Here is a 22,659-nt window from a genome sequence, read left to right as displayed (position 1 = left end):
GCTCTGGTTAGAAAAGTGGGTATTGGGAGCTGCATTTGTCAACACTTCACGTAAGACTGAGGAAATTTCAAATCCTCAGAAAATAAGGATGCCCTATGGAGAGTACTTGGAGAGGGCCCCACCGAGTGCCTCTGCCGGCACTGCCTCTGGGGAGAACCAGCCCCTTTCGAGAAGAGAGCTGGTGGCCAGCCCTGGGCCCTTGTAGCCCTCACATCTGCCTGCTCAGCACAGCCTGTAGCTCTCCAGGCCAATCCCCGCTGCTGTGATATCAGCCCCCTCTCTCTCTCCCTTGGTAAAGGGGCATTGACCCTCCAGACTCTGTAGTAGACACCAATTTACCTTAGGTCTTTGCCAAGACATAGATGGAGGCCTGTGAGGCAACAGGCCCCCTGAGGAGACTTCTTTGAGGCTCTCAGGCAAGTTTTCAAAATCAGCTGCTTTCACATAAAAACCTGCATCCCCAACCTCCCTTCCTTAAGAAAGAGCAAGGTCAGGCCACTCTGAGCCTTTGTTCCCAGCTGGAGGGGAGGGCACCTGCCTCTCTCATTGGCCACAGTCCCCACCCAGCCCCTGGGCCTCACTCAGGGCCCTACCTGATCCCAGGGTTCGAAGTTCGACCCCTGGGGCATGAAGAGTATGGGGCTCTGAAATTAAATGGGGCCAATGCCTACCTCAGATAAAATGTTCTAACTTCTCTGAGCCTCAGTTTCTTCATCTGTAAAGTTGACAGTACCTATGTAACAGGTGGGCATGAAGATGAACCAAGCTAGGGCAGGTAAAGTGCTAGCCTGTGTCAACCCAAAGAAGAGCCCAGAAAACTGGCTGCTGGCACCAACACTGTCGTAACCACTATTAGTAAGTCAAAGATAATACAGTCCTTACCCTTGAGAAGCTCTTAGTCTTGGGGAACAACAGGTGAAAACACAGATGACTCCCCGAGGTGCTGTGCCAACAGTGGAACGAACAGGGGGTTGGGGAGTCCGGAGGAACGTTGCCTGGGGGAATCCAGGTGGCTTCCCAGTGGTGGTAACATTCAATTTAGCCTTGACCAATGAGTAAACATTGCCAGGCAGGGAGCAGGGGACCAGCATATGCAAAGGCCATAGGCAGTGTCCACCAGGTCCAGGGATGGCAGGACTGGGCTTGAGGATGCTCACAGGGGACGTCCCTGACAGTGGCGGTGCTCGGAGATGGTGCATTGTGTCCCTCCAACCACAGAGAAGTTGGGGTGCTCCCACGTAGGCCTCAACAGTGCCCCCCCAAAATAAAAACTCTTCCTTGTGGTAAGGAACTTCCTCCCCACTCAAAATCTTAACAAAAATGCAACACTTAGAAAAAAATCTGACCCCCAAACCAGCCTGCCAGGGGCTCTCTGTCCCTCCCCTGCACGTGTGCCACCAAATATCTGGAGTCAAACGAATCTGTTAACGTGTGAGTGCTGAGTGACTCCCTGAGAGCCAGTCTGGGGGGGATTGGCAGGGGGGCTGGGGACCAAGCACCACTCGGCCTCCATTGTTGCGTTAATATTTGCCATCTGCTCATGTTGCATTTTTACCGCAAGGGATGATGGGGGCAGAAGCAGAAGCAGAGGCCGCTGCAGGGCCGGGAGAAGGCGCCACGGAATCTCCTCTGCCTTCTTTGTGTTGCTGCCTTGCTAGGCCTCCACCACTGAGATAAAGCCCCGGCCAGGCTGCGCCTCCTTCCGGGAGTCACCCCTCCAGGGGGATTGGGCAGAAGGAGAGGGAGGGGGAGGGGGAGGCGGCCCCAGCCAGACAGAGCCTCCCCCTTCCCTGGGCGGGGCGGGGCAGGGACGGGGGGTCGGGTACAGAGCGGGGAGGGGAGGAGGCGCCCAGCCTGGCACTGACGACTCCTACAGGCCAAGCCTGGGCAGGACAGCTCCGCCCACAGCCTCAGCTACCTCCAGGAAAGCCCAGGACACGGCCCCAAGCCGCTGCGGAGAGAGGCAGGCATGGACACTCATCCCAGCTCTCCACGGCCTGGAGACCGCCTCCAGAGAAATCTGGGGGACGGGGGCTTCCAAGGGCCATGGAAGCCTTCAGAGCATCCATTGACTAGTATTTATTGAACACCTACTGCATGCTTAGCCCGGGTAGGAAACTCAAATGCCCACAGGCAGGTAATGACAATGGGTGTCTTGGGCCAGATGGCGGCTCAGCGGGGACACTGCTCAGGGGCCGAGACCTCTGCTTTTTCAAGTGAAGCCAGAGGTGTACATTCTTCTGTGAAATTCGCTTTTCTAAATGCTGGCAACTAATTCAAATTAAACACATGCATATTAAACATATGCCAAGCTGGCCAAAGAACGTATGTGGGTGGGGCAGACTGGGTCCAAGGACCTCCAGCTGCAACCTCCACCTTCTAGGTTGTGGTTCCTGCACTCAGGAAGATCACAGAGAGGGGGAGAGACACTGAACGAGGTCTAAGCTGGATCAGATTCTGGCTCTGTTGCCTATGCTGTGTGACCCTGGGCAAGTGAACGGCCCTCTCCGAGCCTCAGGTCCCTTTCTCAAATGATATCATTTACCTCTGGGGTTGTTACGGGAAGTCACGACGAGGCACCAAAAATCCTTCATGAGTGCTCTCAATACAACTACCATAGTTGCAGCAATAGTAGATGTGTTCGTCATGCTGCTCCCAAAAGCTGAGGGCTCCTGCTGGGGCTGGTGCAAAGTGAAGGAAGACGCCATGGGCTTTCCACTCTTCCCTGGTCCCAAATGCCTCTGAAGGGGTGGGCCCTGTGGGATACAGGCCATCAGCCTAAAATCCAGAGCTGGGGAGTGTGCTGGGTGTGACCCACAGGCGCAACAGATTTTTTTTTCCCCAAGATGTTTAACATTTAGAAAAATTGGTTGCTGACTTTTAGACATTAGAAGATTCATATAAAACTCCACATGCCCAGCTTTCTCCCCAAAATAGAAAAATCTAGTCATTCTTGATCCCATTTCTGCAAGGCTGCTTCTGGAAATCTCCACTCCTATAGGTAAGGCAGGGGCTCTGCAATTCGCCACAGTCCCCACCGCTCCTTACTGTCTCACACTTGGCAGACACACTCATTTATGTTACCAGATCGCCCCCTGGGTATGTGTGGGGTGAACAGGTGAGCCGGGCAGCCCCAAGGCCACAGCCTGGCAGCCTGGCTCTGTGCGGTGTCAGGACTTGGGCCCAAGTGGTTTTGCTATTAGCCAGAGAGCCTTCCTTGGAAAGCACCTGACTGTTATCCATTGGAAAATTAATCAAAATGACGCCTCGAGGGACTTCCCTGGTGGCGCAGTGGTTAAGAATCCGCCTGCCAATGCAGGGGACACGGGTTCAAGCCCTGGTCCGGGAAGATACCACATGCCGCGGAGCAACTAAGCCCGTGCGCCACAGCTACTGAGCCTGCGTTCTAGAGCCCGCGAGCCACAACTACTGAAGCCCATGTGCCGCAACTACTGAAGCCCGTGCGCCTACAGCCTGTGCTCCACAACAAGAGAAAACACCGTGATGAGAAGCCCACGCACTGCAACAAAGAGTAGCCCCCGCTCGCCGCAACTAGAGAAAGCCCATGTGCAGCAACGAAGACCCAATGCAGCCATAAATAAATGAATAAATAACGTTATTAAAAAAAAAAAATGACACCTCGTGAACAAGATGTTTTGGCTCGGCGGAAAACAAACAGCGGTCTACAACTTAGTGCGGCTCTTCTGTGCCCCTGGGTGCAGGCCCCGAGCGGAGGGCCTGGCGTGGTCAGAACACCTGTGGCAGCCACTTGGCCATGACCGGGCCTGGACTGAGGGGACATGGGGCCACCTGACGTAGTCTCCACACCCCTCCAAGGCCTGCGGCTCGTACAGCTCCACCTCCATCTCACTTTCGCTTCCACATATGTCTGAAACCGTCTCCAGATGTGAGGGGCCCTCTGTGTGCAGAGACAGGGCTGCCTCCTCAGGCAGGGTCTCTGGGACCCAGACACATGGCCAGGAGACCTGGGCACCCTGACTGGAGCGCCTTTTCTCTCTTCCAGTTGGACAAAGGCCCCGAGACCCGGCAAGGCGAGGATTCCAGTGAACTCAGGGCACAGCATGAGATGTTTCCAGGCCGAGGAAACGCACTCCTAACTGTTGAACACTGAGGCTTGAAGGGCACCCATGCACCCTGCTCAGCTCTCATGGTCAAGTCTAAACAAGACATCGCTGACCCCAAATGCCAGCCTTAGCTCAGGGTAGAGAATGAGCCCTGGAAATTCCCCAAGCAAAGCAAATGTACCAAGTCCCTCCCCTGCTACGAACCCTTCCATGGCTTTCCATTGCCCTTAGAATAGTGTCCAGTCCCCCTGTGTGGCCTGAGACCCCGCCCACCCAATCTGGCCCAGACCTCGTCTCCCACACTCCAGCCCCCTGGCTCAGTCCCCGTGCTGGACTTCCCGCTGTTCCTCAGGCACCAAGCTCAGTCCCACCCCAGAGCCTCGGTGCCTGCATCCCCGCTGCTGGGTGCGCCCTTTCTTCTGATTTCAGGCTGTTCGCACTCACCATCCAGGTCTCAGCCTACACGGCCCTTCCTCGGAGGCCATGCCTGGTTCCCTCAGAGCAAGCCAGGGCCCTTTTTAGAAATGACTAGCTACTGAATTTTCTTAGGATTTGGTCATTGCCTCTATTCTTCCACTGGATACATGCTTCCTGAAGTAAGAGATCACAGCTCTCCCCCAAGGCAACAGAGTTAGGAATGTGGGTCCATATCCTGATGCCCAGCTGTGTGGCCTTGGGCAAGTTACTAAACCTCTCTGTGCCTCAGTTCCCTCACCTGTAAAACAGGGATAAAAATAGCACTTCCCCCGTGGGGTATTGAGGGTTGAGAACAGCGCCTGGCGTTGCAGGGCTGGCTCTGTCACCACTACCGATACCTGCTCACCGCTGAGGGATTAGGCAGTCCGTCTTGAACCGTTATTTAAAGGCAAAGCTGGCTTTTCAGACCCACCAATTCTCAGAACCCTCCGTCTGAGAGTTCTGGAGTCTTTTTCTTCTTTTTCTCCCCTCTGCTTTAGTGGAGGAGGCCCTCTTCATCTCACATCAAATTGAAACCAGTTTTCTAGCAAGCAGAGCCTTTCTTGGTCAAGCCCGTGTCAGCCAACTGACAGTTAAGCTGTCTGAGGCCTGCAGAGGCTAAGAGACTTACCCACAGTCACACAGCTAAAAAAATGCCGCAGCGAAAGAGAGGTACAGTTCTGAGTTAAAATCTTGGAACATTTAAAAAATCAATGTAAAAGTATAGTTGAAAGCTTCTTTGCAGTACAGCATGGAAATATGGACCTTTGTACCATGAAAATATGTATGTTAGCATTAAAACTGAAGCATGGAAGCATGTACATTTTTACGTCTGGGCGCAAAGGGCCCAGGGTGCCAGGCCAGCTCTCACCCCAGCCTGGGCACTGACTGCACGCTTCTTCGGCAGCTCAAGTCAGAGGCCAAAGGCCTGGCCTTTGCGGGGGATCTCGTGACGAGGAGGTACACTCAGGCTGGCATCCCCGGGCCGGCCCAGGCCTCGGCCAGCACCAAGTCACGTGGGCAGGGGCGGCTCTGGGCCTCTGGTGCTGGGGAGGGGTGGGGGGCTGGCGGACTGCTTCCCAGCCCCACTCCTGGTGTGTTGGGAGACCCTAGCCCCGGCGCTGCACACCCTCCCCGGGCCTCCCCACTACAGCTGCAAAGTGAGGAAGAGGAGGGAGGGAGAAAGGAGGCCAGCAGGGCAGGAGGGGCGGGCAGAGTTAGAAGACACACAGACCAATTTTCTCCCCATCTCTCTCCCTCCCCAGGAACTCCTGTCCCAGCTGATGGAACAGCAGGGAGGGTGGAAAACACACCCCCAAGGGTCCCTGCCCGGCACCAGAGGTGAAGGCTGATGGCCTCCTGCCTGGGTCCCGTGAGGGAGTCCCCACTGATCCCCCTGACTCTGGGAGGGCCTGGGGGCAGCCGTGAGTGGCCTATTTCCTTTTGCGGGGGGGCTTCCACAGGAGTGGGGACAGGACCCCTCCGCGCAAGAGCCCCTGCCCCCCGCCAGCTCCCGGAGACGGAGGAGGGCGGGTGGAGGCAAGAAGGCAGAATCTGGGCTTGTGCGGAGGGGCTTCTCATGCTGGGGGGGCCTGGTGTGGACGCCCAGGTGCGGGCAGCGGTCAGTGAAACGTCCACCTCGGGTGGGCACTGAGGGGAACCGACTGGAGACAGTGTGAAATCCGGGCTTGGTGGGTTCTTCCAGGTGGAAGAAACAGAGACCCATCTGGGTGCTCTTCAAGGACCCCACCCCCCGGACTGCAGCTCCAGTGGTCGGAACCAGGCCCAGAAAGACGCAGCAGGGCCAAGTGGTGCAGAGTGCCAGCTCCAGGCCCAGGTCTCACAGGTTCAAATCCCAGCTCCACCACGTTCTGGGTGGGCAAGCACTTCGACCCTTTAGTGCCTCAGTTTCCTCATCTGTCAAATAGGGACGGTGACTAGACCTACGTCACAGGGTGGGATGTGAGGTGCCTGCCGGGTCAGGGCCCCAGTACAAGCTGTGACAACCATTATTCTAGAAGGGCCCCTCCAGCCTGCACCCCCCCGGGTGCAGGTGCAGCGCTGGAAACCCTCAGGTCTGCACAGCATGTGCGCACACTTGCCCACATTGCCTGCTCCACACAAAGCCCTCCCAGGGCCAAGATCAACACGCCGGGGTTGCTGAATGACTCACCACCCCTGGCTGGGACGCATTTCCTGGAACAAGTCACTGCAGGTAGGGCTGGGGGGCCCCCGAGTCTGGTAGAGATGAGAGGAGGCAGGTCCCCGCATGCCCGGCCACACCCCGATGGGATCCTGCAACAGGAGTGGGCGGCGGACCCCATTTCACAGCCCCACGGGCCTGAGTTCCAACCCCGGCGCTGACCTTGGATGCGCGACTCTCCCCCTCCAAGCCTTGGCCTCTGCCACTAAATGAGGACACTAGTGCCAACCACAAAGGGACAATTGTGCAGGTTATAGAAAAAGACTGTAAAGTACAGAGACCAAGGACCCAGCAGGCGCCACTGTTAGGATTCCTGCTGCAGACCACGGGCAGCCAAGGTCCTCTGTCCTTCCTCCTCCATGGTGCTTCTAAGCCATCAGCGGGCACAGCACTGTGTGACCGGGGGGCTCGTCACCCCGGAACAGTCACCATAACTCAAGGGACCAAGGAGGCAGCTCCTGACTTCACTGAAAGGCAGGAGAGACCGCATTTGGCTGGAGAGGGGGCAATCCCAGAGGGCTTCTCAGAGGAGGTGGTATTAACTTGGCTCTAAGGGATCAATAGGAGTTCCGAGATCATAAGATCGGTGAGGCCACTGTCTAGCTGCTACTGGCCTTGGGCAAGTCCCTCACCTGGAGGCAGGCAGGTAAGCAGCGCATGCCTCAGGCAGGTGTAAGACAAGACAGAGCAGTGGGTCCTGGCAGGGACCGGAGAGTGACACCCAGGCAGGCATCCCGAGCCAAACAGAATGAGTTCACACGGGGCCAGAGTGGCAACACTGCAACTACTTCCGTTTCCTCATCAGTCAAATGGGGATAACGTTCATTCCCAGCGTGGACGATGGTTGGGAAAAGTAAATGAATTAACGCACATGAAATACCTTAGCAGTGCCTGGAGCATTGTAAACACTCGAAATATGAGCCTTTGTGAGAACACTAAGTGGAAACAGGGAAGGGGGCATGCAGGAGGGACAGAGAGAACAGAGCAGCAGAGGGGGACCCACAGGCAGGGCCCAAGGAACAGTGAGAGACCCCACTGGGGGGCAGGACAGAGCAGCTGGCTGAGCAAGACCCCTTTCCTGGAAAGGGCAAGACCCTGGAGATAGGTCAACCAGGGCTCCAACCTGGCCTTGCCACTTGAGGCAGTGTGGCTTCAGACAAGTCCCTTCACCACCCTGAGCCTCGGTCTCCTCATCTGTAAAATGGGGAAATGATAAAAGTACCTTCCTCCAAAGACTGGCATGAGAACCAGATGCCATATACAACAGCACACAAAGTGCTTAAAGCAGACCTGACATAAAATTATCAAATCCAGCTTAGAGTGGGGTTTCTCAAACTCAGCACTACTGATGTTCAGGGCTCGATAATTCTCTGGTGTGGTGTCCTGTACACTCTAGGGTGTTTAAAAGCATCCCTGGTTTCTACCCACTTGCCTCCGGTTGTGACAATCGCAACATCTCCAGACACTGCCCAATGTCCCCTAGACTAGGGAATCAGTAAACCGGAAAGACAGAGGTGCTTAAACACTGAAGGTCTCTGCAAGGCAGGATCAGTCTGGCCTCAGTTTTTCCATCAGTAAAAGGGACACAATGATCCTTCCTTTCTTATAGGGAGGATCCCAGGAAAGCAGCGACGTGGGAGAGAGAGGCCTTTGCAAGCTGCGGGTTGGCTGCCCCTCTCACTGTCGCCTGCTTTCTGGTCTGCTAGAGGCTGACGTGTGCCTTGGGAAGGGGGACCCCGCCTGAATTCTGGAAGTCACTATGAGCACGTCCTTAGGTGTGGAAGGAAGGCACAGGAGGGCAGGGGCTGCTTCTATTCACCATGGTAACCCCAGATGGACCACAGTGCTTGGCAAACAGCAGCACTTACTAACTGGTGGGTGAGGAGGCGGGCAGTCACAGCACCGAAGCACGCGGCTCAGGGCAAGCAGGGGCGCACGAGGGAGGCACTGCAACACTCCAGCCACCTGGCCAGCTCCCCACCGGCCAGCCAGACACTGTTTCCTGTCTGCAGAAGCCAGCCGTGCCCTTTGAACTCCTGTTTCCTGAGCCCCTCTCCCTGCTCCAGGGTCTGGGAGGGGGCAGGGAGGTAGGGGATACTCACGTTCCTGAAGGCGGGGAGCCCCGAGGAGCCCAGCCACTTCCGCAGGGCCTGTGAGAGGGCCCCGTGGTCCCGCTCGGCCTGAAGCACGTGGGCTTCCAGGAAGGAGACGTGGTGCCCGACCATCTTGACAAAGGCCTGGTGCGAGGGGGGAAAGCAGTGAGGCCACATCTGCGCAGACGGGTGTGTTCCTGGCTGCCTCCCTCTCACCTGGCCCCATGGGCTCCGGGAGAGTTCAGGCAGCACCTGCCCAGCTAGGGGCACCTTCAGAAACCCTGACAGTAACAGTGACACCTCCCCCTTGGAGTCCCGGCCTGGCCGAGCCTCCACTCGTGTCCTCTCACCTTCTCCCCCTAGTGACCCTCTGTTTAGCCTCTATTTTACAGAGGAGGGAAACTGATGCTCAGAGAGGATGGACCACCTGCCCAAAGTCACACAGCAAGGAAGTGGCAGAGAGGGGACTCAGGCTGCACAGCCTTCTTTATGAAAAATGGATTTTTTAGAAATCGCTCACTTTAATATTTGATGGATATTGGGGGAGTCTCAAACTCAGAAGGTGCCAAGGGGCAGGCAGGTGACAAGCGGGTGAAGTAGGATGAGTGCAGACTGGGTGAACTGGAATGCCGGGTTCCGGCCCCCAAGGGTCACTCAGCTCTGGGTCTCCAGTGCAGAACCTCCAATTTCAAAAGAAAAAAGAAGAGAAAAGAGAATGCTGGGGTCAGATTCTCTGGACTAGAATCCAGGTTCTATCACTTACTAGTTGTGTGCCTTTCGGCAAGTTACTTCATTTCTATTATCCTCAATTTTCGTATCTGTAAAATGGGATTAATAATAATGCCAACCTTGTTCTGCAGTTAAGTGCTTAGGGTATATTAAGAGCTCAATTAATATCAGATAACATCATTTAAAAAGAAAAAAAAAGGACATTCAGATTTTATGGAAAGTGTCCAGTTTTTAAAAACATTAGCAATAATTTCACAATTTAAAAAAGTACTGTGCAGGCCCGGTGAAACTCATTTGTGACTTCTGGTGTGCCTGTGTGTTGTGTGCATGTGTGTTTCCGTGTACCTATGTTTGTGTGTTGTGTGCATGTGTTTGTGTGTGTTGTATGTTTTTGTGTGTGCCCATATGTTGTGTGTTGTGTGCATGTGTCTGTGTGTGTGGTGTGTACATGTGCATGTGTTTGACTGTGTGCGTGCACTGCACATACACCCGGGAAGGCCACCAAAGGTGGCGGCTCCAGTGCCATTTCAGACAAGCCCCCCTCTGCGGACCTCCCTGTTCCAACGGTAAAATGCAAGAGATTTTCTCGCACCAGGAAGAGGCAGGAGACCCTCTCAGTGCTGGGCCCCACGAAGGAGCCTCCCTTCACTGGATGGAAAGCCCCGGTCAGCCCATCCAGCAAGGCCCACCACCACCCAGCCCTGCCTCTCCCCGTGTCCCGCACACCAGCCACACAGGCTGCCCTTTTGTTCCTTGAAAACGCCAGGCCTCACCCTCCACAGGGCCTTTGCACCAGCTCTCTCCAGACCGGCAGCCCTTCTCTGTTCTCGATGGGGTGAACCCTGCTTGTCTCTCAGGCCCTGGATCCACTGTCCCCCCGACAGAGAGGCCTTCCCCAGCCACCTAATCTAACATGCCCCACGTCACTGCGGAGCCACCCCATTTCCCCGTCTTCCTAGCTCTCCTCTCCCTCTGAACTTCCTGTCTGCTTGTTCACGGTCCATCTCCCTCTAGATGTGAGTTCTGGAAGAGCAGATGCTGAGTCAGTGTTGTTCACAAGGCCACAACCAGGGCCTGGTCATCTGGAAGGGGCTCAGCTGGATGGTGGAGGCATGAATGCATGCAAGCATGAATGAATGAATGAGTGCGCACACACGAATGAATGTATGGATGGATGAATGCATGCACGTGTGAATGAATGCACGTGTGCATGTATGAATCAATGCACACACAGGAATGAATACATGCAAGCATGAATGAATGAATGAGTGCACACACACAAATGAATGTATGCATGGATGAATGCATGCACACACGAATGCACACATGCATGGATGAATCAATGCACACACAGGAATGAATACATGCATGCATGCATGCATGAATGCATGACTGCATCCTCAGCAAAAAGACACTGGATGAACACAAGATGGTGGCACTGTTGTGCTGCCGCCGCCCTGTGGTTCTGGCTCTGAATAAGCCACATCAAGTGTGTGTGTGTGCGTGTGTGTGTGTGTGTGTGTATGTGTGTGTGTGTGTTGGGGGGCGGGGAGACAAGGAGCCACAGGCTGGGCAGCTTCCCCTGGCCTTGCTGGGCCTGCACATCTGGTTGTAAGACACAAAAGAAAGTTCTACAGTCCCTCCTCCAGCCGATTCCAATTTTACGCTCCCTGCGCTAATACCGATGTGGTGGGGAGTATGAGGGATGCTGAGGAATGTGCGCTCACGAGGTTGGAACCGCCTCCAAAGTGCCTGCCAGAGAGGGCAGCCCAGCCAGGCCGCAGCCAGGGAGAGGCCGAAACCTGGCCAGGAAAGCTGATCCGGGGAAACTGGAAAGACGCGGACACGCATCCACACAGAGAGGGGAGGAGAGGGGACAGGAGGGTGACCGCTCATCGGGACCCCCCTCGGGTCTATAGGTGACTTCTATATAATGTTCTCTACAATGAAAATGAACCACTTTTATTATCAGAAGGGAGGGAAAGGAGGAGGGAAGGAAAGAAGGAAAGCGGGGCAGGGACGAGAGAGAAGGGAAAGTCACATTGTTTGAAAATTTATTTGTGAGTCCTGATGCATCGGAATCCTTGTGGCAAAGGCCCCCAGACTCAGAGCAGGACCCAGTCCAGAAAGGGTGCCAACGCCAGCACTGACTTTTGTAATCCCAGCTCCACCACTTCCTAGCTGTGTGACCTTGGGTAAATAACTTTGCCTTTCTGTGCCTCAGCCGCTTTCTCTACAAAATAGGACTAATAATGGGACCTTCCTCCTGGGGCTGCTGTGAGGGTGAAGCAAGTTCTTTCAACTAAAGCACTTAAGAGTCCCTGGCTCATAGCAGGTGCTCAGTAAATGTTAGTTTTTTTCTGGCCTGAAAGGTCACCCCCATGGTTCCCAAGCCTCCCGGCCCATGGGTCACACTGATTTGAGAGCTGAGTGGTCTTGGGCTCCCTGGAACCCCCTGACATGTTAGGCCCTGGAGCCCCCAGTCGGCTGGGCCGAGTGATGAGCAGGCCTCCCAGATTCTGGCTCTCAGCCTGTGGGCAATGGCCACCGCCATAGTGATAGCCTGTCCTCAGCGGGCATCTACCAGATGCCAGGTGCTGGACTAACACCTTCACGATGACACAGTCACAATTTGCAGAGGAGGAAACTGATGCTGAGAGGGTGAGTGAGTTACCCAAGGGGCAGATCTGAGGCCCAGGTGGTCTGGCTCTGGAATCCATCTGCCTCAGATAGGGGTCTGATGGGGTCCTAAGTTTTATTGTTCTCATGTCACATGCAGCTTAGTGGGAAATACATATTCTCCCATTTGCCTTGAAATCCATGACCCTCTTGGACTAACTTTTTCTTCCTTTTAATGGAGACCCAGTTACAGAGAAATATCTCTAGTCTAAGGAAAGCAGCAGTCCTGGGGGTTGACAAGAGGCAGATGCCACTTAGCCTCAATGTTGGGGAGACTCTAGGGCAGAGTGGGGACTGTGGCAGCCAAGAGATTCACACCCCACTGAAGGGGAGAGTTGCTTCTCAGCTCCAGCTCTTCCCAGAAAGTAAGGGGGGGTGGCTTGGGGTTGGTCTTCTAATACCTGACTGCCCAGTACAGTCCCAGATCCTGTTGGCATCTGAGTTTGCAATCTCTATCTAAAGCTTACAGTAACTGCTGGTGGGAGAGTAAAATGGTGTCAACACTTTGGAAACTGGTCTTGGCAGTTCCTAGAAAGACTTACCACATGACCCAGCAATTCCAGTCCTAGGTATTTACCCAAGAGAAATGAAAATGTATAGCCACACAAAAACATGAATGTTCATAGCAGCATTATTCATAATAGCCCCAAAGTAGAAACAACCCAAGGACCCATCGGCTGATGAATGGATAAACAAAATGTGGTATAGCCATCCCTACAATGGAATACTACTCATTCATAAAAAGGAATGAAGTTCTGACACATGTTCCAACCTGCATGAACCTTGAAAGCATTATGCAAAGCAAAACAAGCCAGACACTATAGGCTACATATTATATGAAATGTCCAGAGGCAAATCCATAGACTCAGAGTAGATTAGTGGTTGCCAGGGGCCAGGAGTGGGGAATGATTGCTAACCAATGAGTCATCCTGTGTCTTCAGTGGCTTCCTATTCCTCAGGAAAAAGGCCAACATGCTGACCTTGGAGTGGAGGCCTAGACAACGGGCCTCCTGCTGCGCAATTTCTCCAGCCCCGCTCAGGTCATGACCTCCCTCATCCCTGTAGTGTGGCCCTCCACGGAGCCTTCCAGTGTCCCCGTCTCCTTCCTGCCCCGGAGCGCAGATGTCCCCCGCCTCTGAGCCTCTGCCCGAGCTGTGCCCTCACGCACCCAGCACAGTTCCTTCCACTCACCCTCCAGGGGCCAGAAGGTTCCATTCCTTGCTCGCTACTTCCCTCCAGAGCACTCGACTCCCTCTAGATCACCCTTGATGAATGTGGTCAGCAGATTCATGGGCCCCCAAAATATCCCATCCTCATTCCCAGAACCTGTGGCCAAAGGGACTTGGCAGGTGTGAATAAGGATCTTGAGCTGGGGAGACTGCCCTGGATTATCCGGGTACTCACAGGCATCCTTATAAGATGGAGGCAGGAGAGACAGAGGAGGACGGAGCCTGGGAGATGCTACGCTGTGGGCTTTGAAGGTGGAGGGCAGCGCCATGAGCTGAGCGATGCAGGCGGCCTCCAGACACTGGAAAAGGCCAGGACGTGAACTCCCCCCCAGAGCCTCTAGAAGGAACCAGCCCCGCTGACTCCTGCTGACACATTTTGGACTTCTGACCTCAAGAGCTGTAAGATGCTAAATTCATGTTGTTTTAAGCCGCTATGTTTGTGGTAACTTGTTACAGCAGCCCCGGGAAATGCTATGGTCATGCTTTGTTGCTGTGCTTCTCCTGGCTGGAACACACCCTTGGACTCTGTCTTTCTCACTGTGAGAGCCCTGCAGCGGCGCACAGTAGGTCCTCAATAAATGCTAGCAGACTGAATACTAAGGAAAAAATTGGGCTTGGGAGTTGGGCCAGCCCAAGCAAGGCAAGAACCAGGGCTACAAATCTTCACATTTTCTTTCCTCTTTCAAACATGTGGAATAAAATTCAAATGAATCAGCTATTCCAAGGGCAAAGTTTTAATTATATTCCTGCCTCATTCTCTGCTGACAAGAATGTTAATTCTCTGTTAAGTCTAGGGCCCACTGCCGGGCTCCTTGCCTCCACAGCTCAGAGGGGCACACATCCCCTTGGTCTAGGTGACAGCTATTAAATCGCAGGCTCCTCCAGCTTCCTGGTCCTTCACTGTGCAAGAAGCCAGGCACCCAAGCCAAGGGCCCCAGTTTGAGTAAGAGCTTGGGCTCCAGAGGATGTGAACTGAAGTCCCAGCTTCACAGAATTAGCTGTGTGACCCCGGAGAAGTGGCTTACCCTCTCAGAGCTCGTGTTCCTCCTCTGGGAGATGGGACAGTGAGGATACTGACGTTGCAGTGCAGCCAAGAGGAAATGAGATACCATGCACCTTAGCCTGGTGCCCACACAGGTAAAAGGCGGGTGAAATAAGTCAGCATTGAGGCAATAGGGCATGGTGCGGATTGTGGTGAAATGCAGAACACATGTCTTGTCTGAGGGGTGGCTGCCACCAGCTCTACCAGAATATAGCCTAGGGGTTGGAAATGTTCTCTTTCTCAGTTTGGCTCATCTTCACATGGGAGTTTATATGTGTAAAAGTTCACTGAACTGTACACTTACTATGTGTGCACTTTATGTATTTATACCTTAAAAAATAAACAGAATAAAGTATTTAAAGAAAGGTGGGGCTTCCCTGGTGGCGCAGTGGTTGGGAGTCCGCCTGCCGATGCAGGGGACGCGGGTTCGTGCCCCGGTCCGGGAAAATCCCACGTGCCGCGGAGAGGCTGGGCCCGTGAGCCATGGCCGCTGGGCCTGCGCGTCTGGAGCCTGTGCTCCGCAGCGGGAGAGGCCGCGACAGTGAGAGGCCCGCATACCGCAAAAAAAAAAAAAAAAAAAAAAAAAAAAAAAAAAAAAAAAGAAAGGTGGGTCTAGGGTTATGAAAGCTTCTGAATTTCCAAAAGCAGCTGAAAATTCAGATTTTTATATAAAGTACCCTGATTTTTAAATGGGATCCTTTATATAAATTCATATTTGTCATATTTTAGAAATACTGTGTAGGCCCCTTTTTGGCTACCACCCCACTTCACTGGGTCTAAGGCCTGACACTATCAAGGCCAGATCAGCATCTTGGAAGAGACAACGAAAAAGCCAGAACAAGTCCGTGGAGCTCACAAAGAAAGCTCATTATCCTAGACTCACCTCGAGCTGGTCCACTTTGGCGTAGATGCCACGCATTTCCATCACCTTGGCCTTAAGGAGGGGGATGTTTTCCTCCAAGATCTGTGAGGTATCGCTCCTGATCTGCAGGGAACAAGACAGCTCATCAGGCTCTCTGTCCCAGCCCCGCATCCTCCTGCCTGCCCTGGGGGCGGCCAGGCTCTTCAGAGACCTCGCTGATGGCCGAGACACCGAATGCCATCCTGCCCAGGGACAGGCCCAGGAACAACCCATAGTCCCGGGTGGCGACCAGCCTCACTGCCTCTCAGCACCCAGACCCAACCAGGTATTATTTACTGAACTGCAAATTAATTGTTCCCCCTGATCAAACACCCAACACCACCAGCTCCAAACTAAGTACCTTTATATTGTAAACCAGTGAACTGGACCAAATGGAAAGAATCAAAATCTCTTCTCTAAACTGAAGTCGAGGTAAATCAAGTTTTTGTTACACTGGAACTAATAATATCAATGAGAAGAGTTAATAATAATCATTAAAATTAATAATGAGTCTCATCATCATGGTGCTTCCCACACGTAGCTACTGTGCTAAGCATTTCCTGCACATCATGCATCTCATTTAATTTCAAGATTCTTCTGCTTGGAAGGACCCCAAAAGTGACTGAGAACTTTGGGAAGCCACATCTTTCCCTTGATCACTGAGATCGGACACTTAAGCCTCCATTTTCCTTCAGAGCCAAAAGGACCAAGCCTAACCCTTAAGTGTATGTGTGTGTGTGCGCGTGTGTGTGTGTGCGTGTGTGTGTGTGTGTGTGTGTGTGTATGAGAGAGAGAGATTCCATTTCCAGGTTACCATATCCTGACCACACAGAGAGGCAGGATACATACCACTCTCAGATTCTAGGGAGCACGTGGATCCCCTGGAGGGAAGCCTGTTAATGCTGATTTGCAGGCTCCTCCAAGTCTGGTCTAGCTTGCGTGGGGTTGGCGGGCAATCTGTTTTCAGCCAAGCTCCAAGGCTGTGCTGGAGTGGCGGTCTGGGGACAGTCAGAGGAACACCAGTGGGCTACTAGGACTCAGAATGGAGTTTGAATTTAGCTCTACCCACCATGAGCTGTGTGACTTCGGGCAAGTCACTGCACCTCTCTGAGCCCTCCTTTGCTTGTCTGGACAGGGAAGCAGTCAAGACAGTCCTTGCTTCCTTGGAATGCAGTGAGGATAGAACGTTTAGCAGACTGTTTGGCATGGTGTGTGCGGGCAGCTTCTGACATGGTCCTCAACAAGCCCCCCCTCCTGGTGTTCACGTCCTTGTGTGATCCCCTCCCCAAGACCACTGCCTGGACCTAGAGACTGGCTTCTAATGAAGAGGAGTCAGCTAACGTGAGACATGGCCCTCCTGAGACTAGAAGACTGTCACTCCATCTTGCTGGCCACTGCCTGGTTCATGTATGCCTCCCCCCACCCCCTCTTCTTTCTCACTTGCCCTCTCCTGCCAGCTGTGATGAAGCAAGTTGCCGTGATGGAGAAGCCTGCCTCTGGCCAATGGCCAGTGAGGAACTGAGGGCCTCAGTTCAATGATCATGAGGAACTGGATCCTGCCCAGAAACACTGACTTTGCCTGGAGGCAATGCTGCCGCAGGCGAGCCCTGAGATGACAACAGTCCTGGCCAACATCTTGATGGCAGCCTGTGAGAGACCCTGACCTACAGGACCCAGCTAGGCTGTACCAGAGTCTTGACCCACAGACACTAGCACATAATAAAGATCATTGCTTAAGTCACTAAGTATGGGGGGGTAATTTGTTATGCAGCAATAGCTAACTAATACAAGGTGACAACTCAGCAAAAAAGTTTAATTTTAAAAATGTTTTTGAAAACTGTACCCATTTTCCCTCCTCTTTCTGCCTAAGTATATGAGACCTCTGGTTCTCCTGCCATTCCGCTCCCATCACTGCTCCGGATGACACTTCCCTCCTTGCCCTGGGTAGCCATTCCATCACCTGCATGTCTAAAACCAAACCCTTCCTTCCTGGTCCCCCTCCTCTGGTCAGGGCACTGCCATCTCCCTGGGCACCTGGCTCCAAGCCCACTGTCCTGAGGCACACTCCTTTCCCATGCCCTGACCCCTTGGGGCCAAAAAGCAGCCCTGAGAGGGTGGCATCTGGCACCAGGCTGCCTGGCCTCAGTCTGTGCCCTGACCTCTCTGTGCCTCGACTTCCTCATCTGTAAAGTGGGGATCAGACTAGTGCTTCTCTCGAAAGAATGCTTTAGGGATTATACAAGATCATCCATGTCTGCATGTGGCCCACATATGTGGCTCATTTGGCCCACAAAGTGTTTTCGTTTTTAAATTTGACTTAATTTACAACTTTAAAACTCAAGTGGGGCTCCGAGGAAAAATGGCTGATTCTAGGGTTGGGGCAGGGAACATATAAAAGCCTGGAGCATTTCATAGTGCCAGAAAGTAAGAAAGTGTTAAAAAAAAAAAAAAAAAGTGAAGGATGAGGCAGGTCAAAGGGACACAAGAGCCAACCTGCAAGAGCCAAATGGCCCAAACTGGGACAATTTGAGCAACACAATAATGTAACATTGGACGATATCCCCAACTATAAGATAAATACACACGAATGTGATAGGAACAAGGCACTGAACGGGTCGCGGAAAGGGGGATATGGTGATGCTACTGCGGAGCCAGGCCACCAGCCCAGTGATGCCGTGTGGGTGTCACGTGCCCCTGATGTGATGTGATGAGAAGGCGCCTCAGCTCTGGGGATTCTCTCCAGAAACTCACAATGCCGTCTAAGCACAAGAAAAGCATCAGACAAACCCAAATTGAGGGACCTTCTACAAAATACCAAATACCCCTCACAGCTGCCAAAGGCATGGAAAGTCACGAAAGAATGAAATTGTCACAGACTAAAGGGGCCTAAGGAGACCTGACAATTTAAGGCAACGTGGTGTCTTCGATGGATCCTGGAACAGAAGGAGGACATTAACGGGAAGCTGGGGAATCACAACCAAGTGTGGAGTTCAGTGAGTAGCCAAGGATCTGTGTTGGTTCCTTGGTTTTGACAAAGGTACCGAGGTGAGGCTAACAGTGGGGGAAACTAGATGAGGGGTGCGTGGGAACTCTCTGCAATTTTTCTGTAAATCTAAAACTATTCCAAAATAAAATACATAGATATGGCTTTAAAATATTCAACAGATTAAGTGCGGATTCATAACTTCTCTTAAAAGTCAGCAGCTTTGGCAACACTGGGCCCACGTCTCCCCAGGCACCGCAGGCTGGGCTGAGCAGCAACTGCCCCCTCCCAATGGCACGCGCGCTCCCAGTTTCTGCAGTGGCCACCCATCCCTAGCGGCTCGCCCCAAGCCCCTGACTCCCTCCATATCCTGCCTGGCTCCTGCAGGCGCCTGCATTTGTTAGCTGGGATAGGGAAAAGGGCTCGATATCCTCCCTTGTTTCCCCCAGGCCAAATTTCCAGAGAGAAGCCCCTCCCTCAACAAGGCTAAACTCGGGAGAAATTGCCATGATGCGATGAAGAACTGAAACTCATGACAAGGTCAGAGCACAGGGAATCAAAGGCAGATCTTTTCTTTCTGTTAATTTCTAAAGGAACAAGCAGGGGAGAACAAGTGAGAATCAGGAGGGACTGGTCTTAGCGACCCACGGGGGTGAAGGGAACGTGGCGGAGATGAGATTCTGGAACTCTCTCCGCCTCCCCTCAGATCCTCAGGAACTGGAGGGCCAGAGGGTCTGCGGGCCGAGCAGAAGGCCCCTCTCTGCAGAGGCTTCTCCACTGGCTGAGACTGAGGGCAGAGGGAACTCTCTACGCCTGCCCAGAAGGCAGACTGCAGGTCCTTGGGGGGAAAGTAGAGGGTAGTCCTTGGAGTCTGAAACACCCCCACACCTTCCTCTTGGCTCCCCCAAGAGCTGGGAACCGAGAGACAAAAACCAGGGTATTTAACATGGGCTGGGTGAGGAAGGGCAGGATATCCCAACACCCAGGAGCATTCATCACGTGCTGGGAACAGACCCTGTGGTACAGGAATTGCTTTCTCTTCAACCTTGTTTTATAGGTGATGAAACCGAGAAAAACTAAATGAGCTGGGCGAGGTTGCAAACCTATAAAGTGGGAGATGGAGGATGCTAATCCAGGCGGGTCTGAGGCCACCTCCTAATACCAGAGGTCTGCAGACGTGTTCTATCAGGCTCACGCACAGCCAGCCTGAAAAACCAAAAGTACAACCAAGCTAGGTGCCAAGATCTAACATTAAGGATATTTTCCTTAGAAACCCAGATTTCTGGCTTCTTGTGAGAAATCAGAAAACCCGGCCACGCTGAGCCCATGTTCCACCTGGCAACAATCAGCTGGCGCTGGGTGACAACAGCCCGCTTTGGTGCACCATAGTCTCCGCCACTACCTACAGTCTCCCCAGCGTGGCGTCCGTGGCCACCTCATGCCCTGTTCACCTTATAGGCGAGTGGAAGGACAGGGACACATTTCTCTTCTCACACCCAACCCACCTCACATCATCACATCACAGGCGTGTGAGTTCACGCTTATGCATACTTCTCAGAAGAACAAAGATGTCAGGGAAGAATCAGTGCTTTTTGAGCCTCTAATGGGATGAAACTCCAGCCAGGTCTATGGGCCGGGGGGTCTGGTGGACCCTTCCCCAGCCTGTCCTCCCAGCTTCCCGGAGCTGGTCTCCGGAGCCCAGAAGTCTGGGTAGCGGATGCAGGGGGTCATCACAGAGCAAACATGGCTATCCAGGATGATGCAAGGCCCAGGAAGAAGAGCCAGATGCACTTGACCTAAGAACGCACACCAGTGCCAAATGCAACTGCTGGGCTGAGGCCAACAGGAAATTTTCTCCATTTATGTGAGAGATGGGAGAGTCCGCTCCCTGCCAGAAGGTGGGCCCAAGGCTACTAGGGTTTCTGAGGGCCCAGACAAGCTGCCCAAACCCCCAAGGGCACTGAGCTGAAAGGCCTCACAAATCCAGTTTCTGCGGATAAACTCATCTGTGTCGTGGCCCTCTCTGGTGCTTTAATATTGATGATGATGATGACCTCAGTAGCTACTATTTATGGGTCACTTAATACAGAGCAGGCACCATGCTAAGCAATTATTTTTGACTGAGTGTAAATGACATACAGTGAAGAGCCCAGGCCTTAGCGGACAGCTCGATGAGTCGGTATGTGTGTTTACATCTGTGGAACCACCACCCAGACCAATGCATGGAACACCCCCACACCCCATAAAGCTCCTTCTGGCGTCCTCCCAGTCATGACCACCCTCCCAAGGCTAACCTCTATCTGACTTCCGTCACATGGACTGCTTTTGCCTAGGTGTGAACTTCATATCATGGAGCTTCACACAGGAAGTACTCGTGTGTCTGGCTTCTTTCCCTCAACAGCACGTTCGTGAGAATCACCCATGTTGCTGCGTGCGGCAGGTCGTTCTTTTCCACTGCTGTGCATTCCAGTGTACGAATAAACAACAGTTTATTTACCCATTTCTACTGCTGACAGACACCGGGGTTGCTTGCAGTTTGGGGCATGATGAACAAAGCTGCTATGAACATTCGTGTGCGAGTCTCTGCTCCACACGGCTGTCCCTTTGTGCACTTCCACCAGCCAATGAAGGAGGGTTTCAGCTGTCCCGCATCCTCGCCCACACTTGCTAATGTCTGTCTTTTTCATTTTGGCCATTCTACTGGACGTAAAGGGCACAGCCCTGCCTCATCTATTCCTCGTGCTCACTCTTTGGAGGTGGGTACCATTTGCAGCGGATGATTGATGGTCACACGTTCTGAACTTTCCTTCCATGAAGAAGAGGGGTCTATGTCCTTTCCCCTTGGATCCGGGTGGGCTATGTGGCTGCTCTGACCAATAAGATACGACAGAAGTGACACTGTGTTAATTGCCATACCTAAATCTCCAGAGGCTTCTACTTCCCCTCTGTTGGAGCGCAGGCTCTGGGAGGCCAGACGGCCACGAGGAGAGGCCGCATGGAGGAGAGTGATGCCAACCGGTCCCCAGCCAGCCAGCCCTCCCAGCCCGGACATCAGACAAGTGAGGGAAGCAGCCACCCTGGATGTCCCCATCCCAGTAGGTGCCACGGAGCTTGGATGAGCTGTACTCTCTGTGCCCTGTCCTGGTCCACATAATAAATTGGTGGTTGTTTCACCCCACTAAGTGTTGGGGTAGTTTGATGCTGCAGTAGATAATCAGAACCACCACCTCCATTTTACAGGGGAGAAAATAAAGGTACAGAAAGGTGACATGCTGTGCCCAAGGCCCCACTGGGAAGAGTCAGAGCTTGAAGTGATAGCAAGAGGTATTATATCTAAGGTTAGAACAGGTCACGAGCACGTGGTGTGAATGCCGGTCACTTAGAGTGATCTGGGACAGACTGGCAGAGGACTTAATACATCAGACAGGAAGGTGGACTCTCATTCCTAATAGCCTGATTTTATCAGAAGTAAACCATTTCTCTCTGGACTGTGCACCAGGGAGCCCGGATGTTCTGGGACCTCTAACTTGATCAATGTTTCCAAAGGCCAAAGCAGGGCCCTGGGGACACTGGTCCATGGTGTGATATCACCTGCCTCCCAGAGGTCCCCACTCATCCCTGGCTTGGATCAAAAGAGAAAAGGAGGTCCCAAGCCAGGGCTGATAGCTGGACAGCTCTCTCTGTGTGCCATGGAGCCCATGACACCTGGGCACAGACACACTAGGTAAGCTAAGCACCAGCTGTTGGGGCCGAGAGGATTTCTATAATCTAAACGGCATCAGCACAGAGCCTCATTGTAGGAACTGCAAACACAAAACACCTCCATGGGCCACAAAAGCATCGTACAAGGCCCATTCTATTATTAATGTAGACATGCTCATTTGCGTATAAACACACTGAAATAGTCTTCACTTCCTGGGAAGTGCAATCTCTTCCAGTTCTTAAAACATGGGACTCTCTGGTGGATATCTGCCTGCTTTCAGTAGGGCCCGAAGTACAGAGAAATGTTCTCTACCATAAAACACACACACACAGCACAGGATGGATGCACCTGGTAGGTGGCCGGGGAGTCAAGGAGGCTCCCATGGGGAGCAGCGGGGACGGTGACAAGCTGGAGAGCACGTGTGCTCTCCACAGGGCTGGCCACTGTCCAGGTCTGACTGATGCTTGCCAGGTGAGAACAAGCACGCAAGGGGCAGGGGGTGGGGGGAAGGAGAGATCTTTGCTTTTCCAAGAGAAGCCGGGAATCCCTATTTTTT

The 22,659-nt window shown here is 53.1% G+C and overlaps 1 protein-coding gene across 3 annotated transcripts in view; it reads right to left on the bottom strand.

Moving 5' to 3' along the window:
* The window catches only part of BCAS4 (breast carcinoma amplified sequence 4), a gene marked incomplete at its 5' end in the record, with an annotated part of 60,450 nt that overhangs the window by 19,333 nt on the left and 18,458 nt on the right, over window positions 1-22,659 (bottom strand). For 2 of the 3 annotated variants that reach the window (XM_079719833.1, XM_079719834.1), the window contains 2 exons: window positions 8,847-8,981; window positions 15,400-15,501. In XM_079719833.1, the coding sequence (XP_079575959.1) occupies window positions 8,847-8,981; window positions 15,400-15,501 (237 nt within the window). The remainder of the gene's footprint in view (window positions 1-8,846; window positions 8,982-15,399; window positions 15,502-22,659) is intronic. The other variant, XM_079719835.1, reaches the window with a different exon arrangement.

This window comes from Hyperoodon ampullatus, assembly GCF_949752795.1.
Source record: "Hyperoodon ampullatus genome assembly, chromosome: 14".
Lineage (NCBI taxonomy): Eukaryota > Metazoa > Chordata > Mammalia > Artiodactyla > Ziphiidae > Hyperoodon > Hyperoodon ampullatus.
Note: the sequence above shows the minus strand (reverse complement) of the source record. Positions and strands in the feature narration are given on the sequence as shown.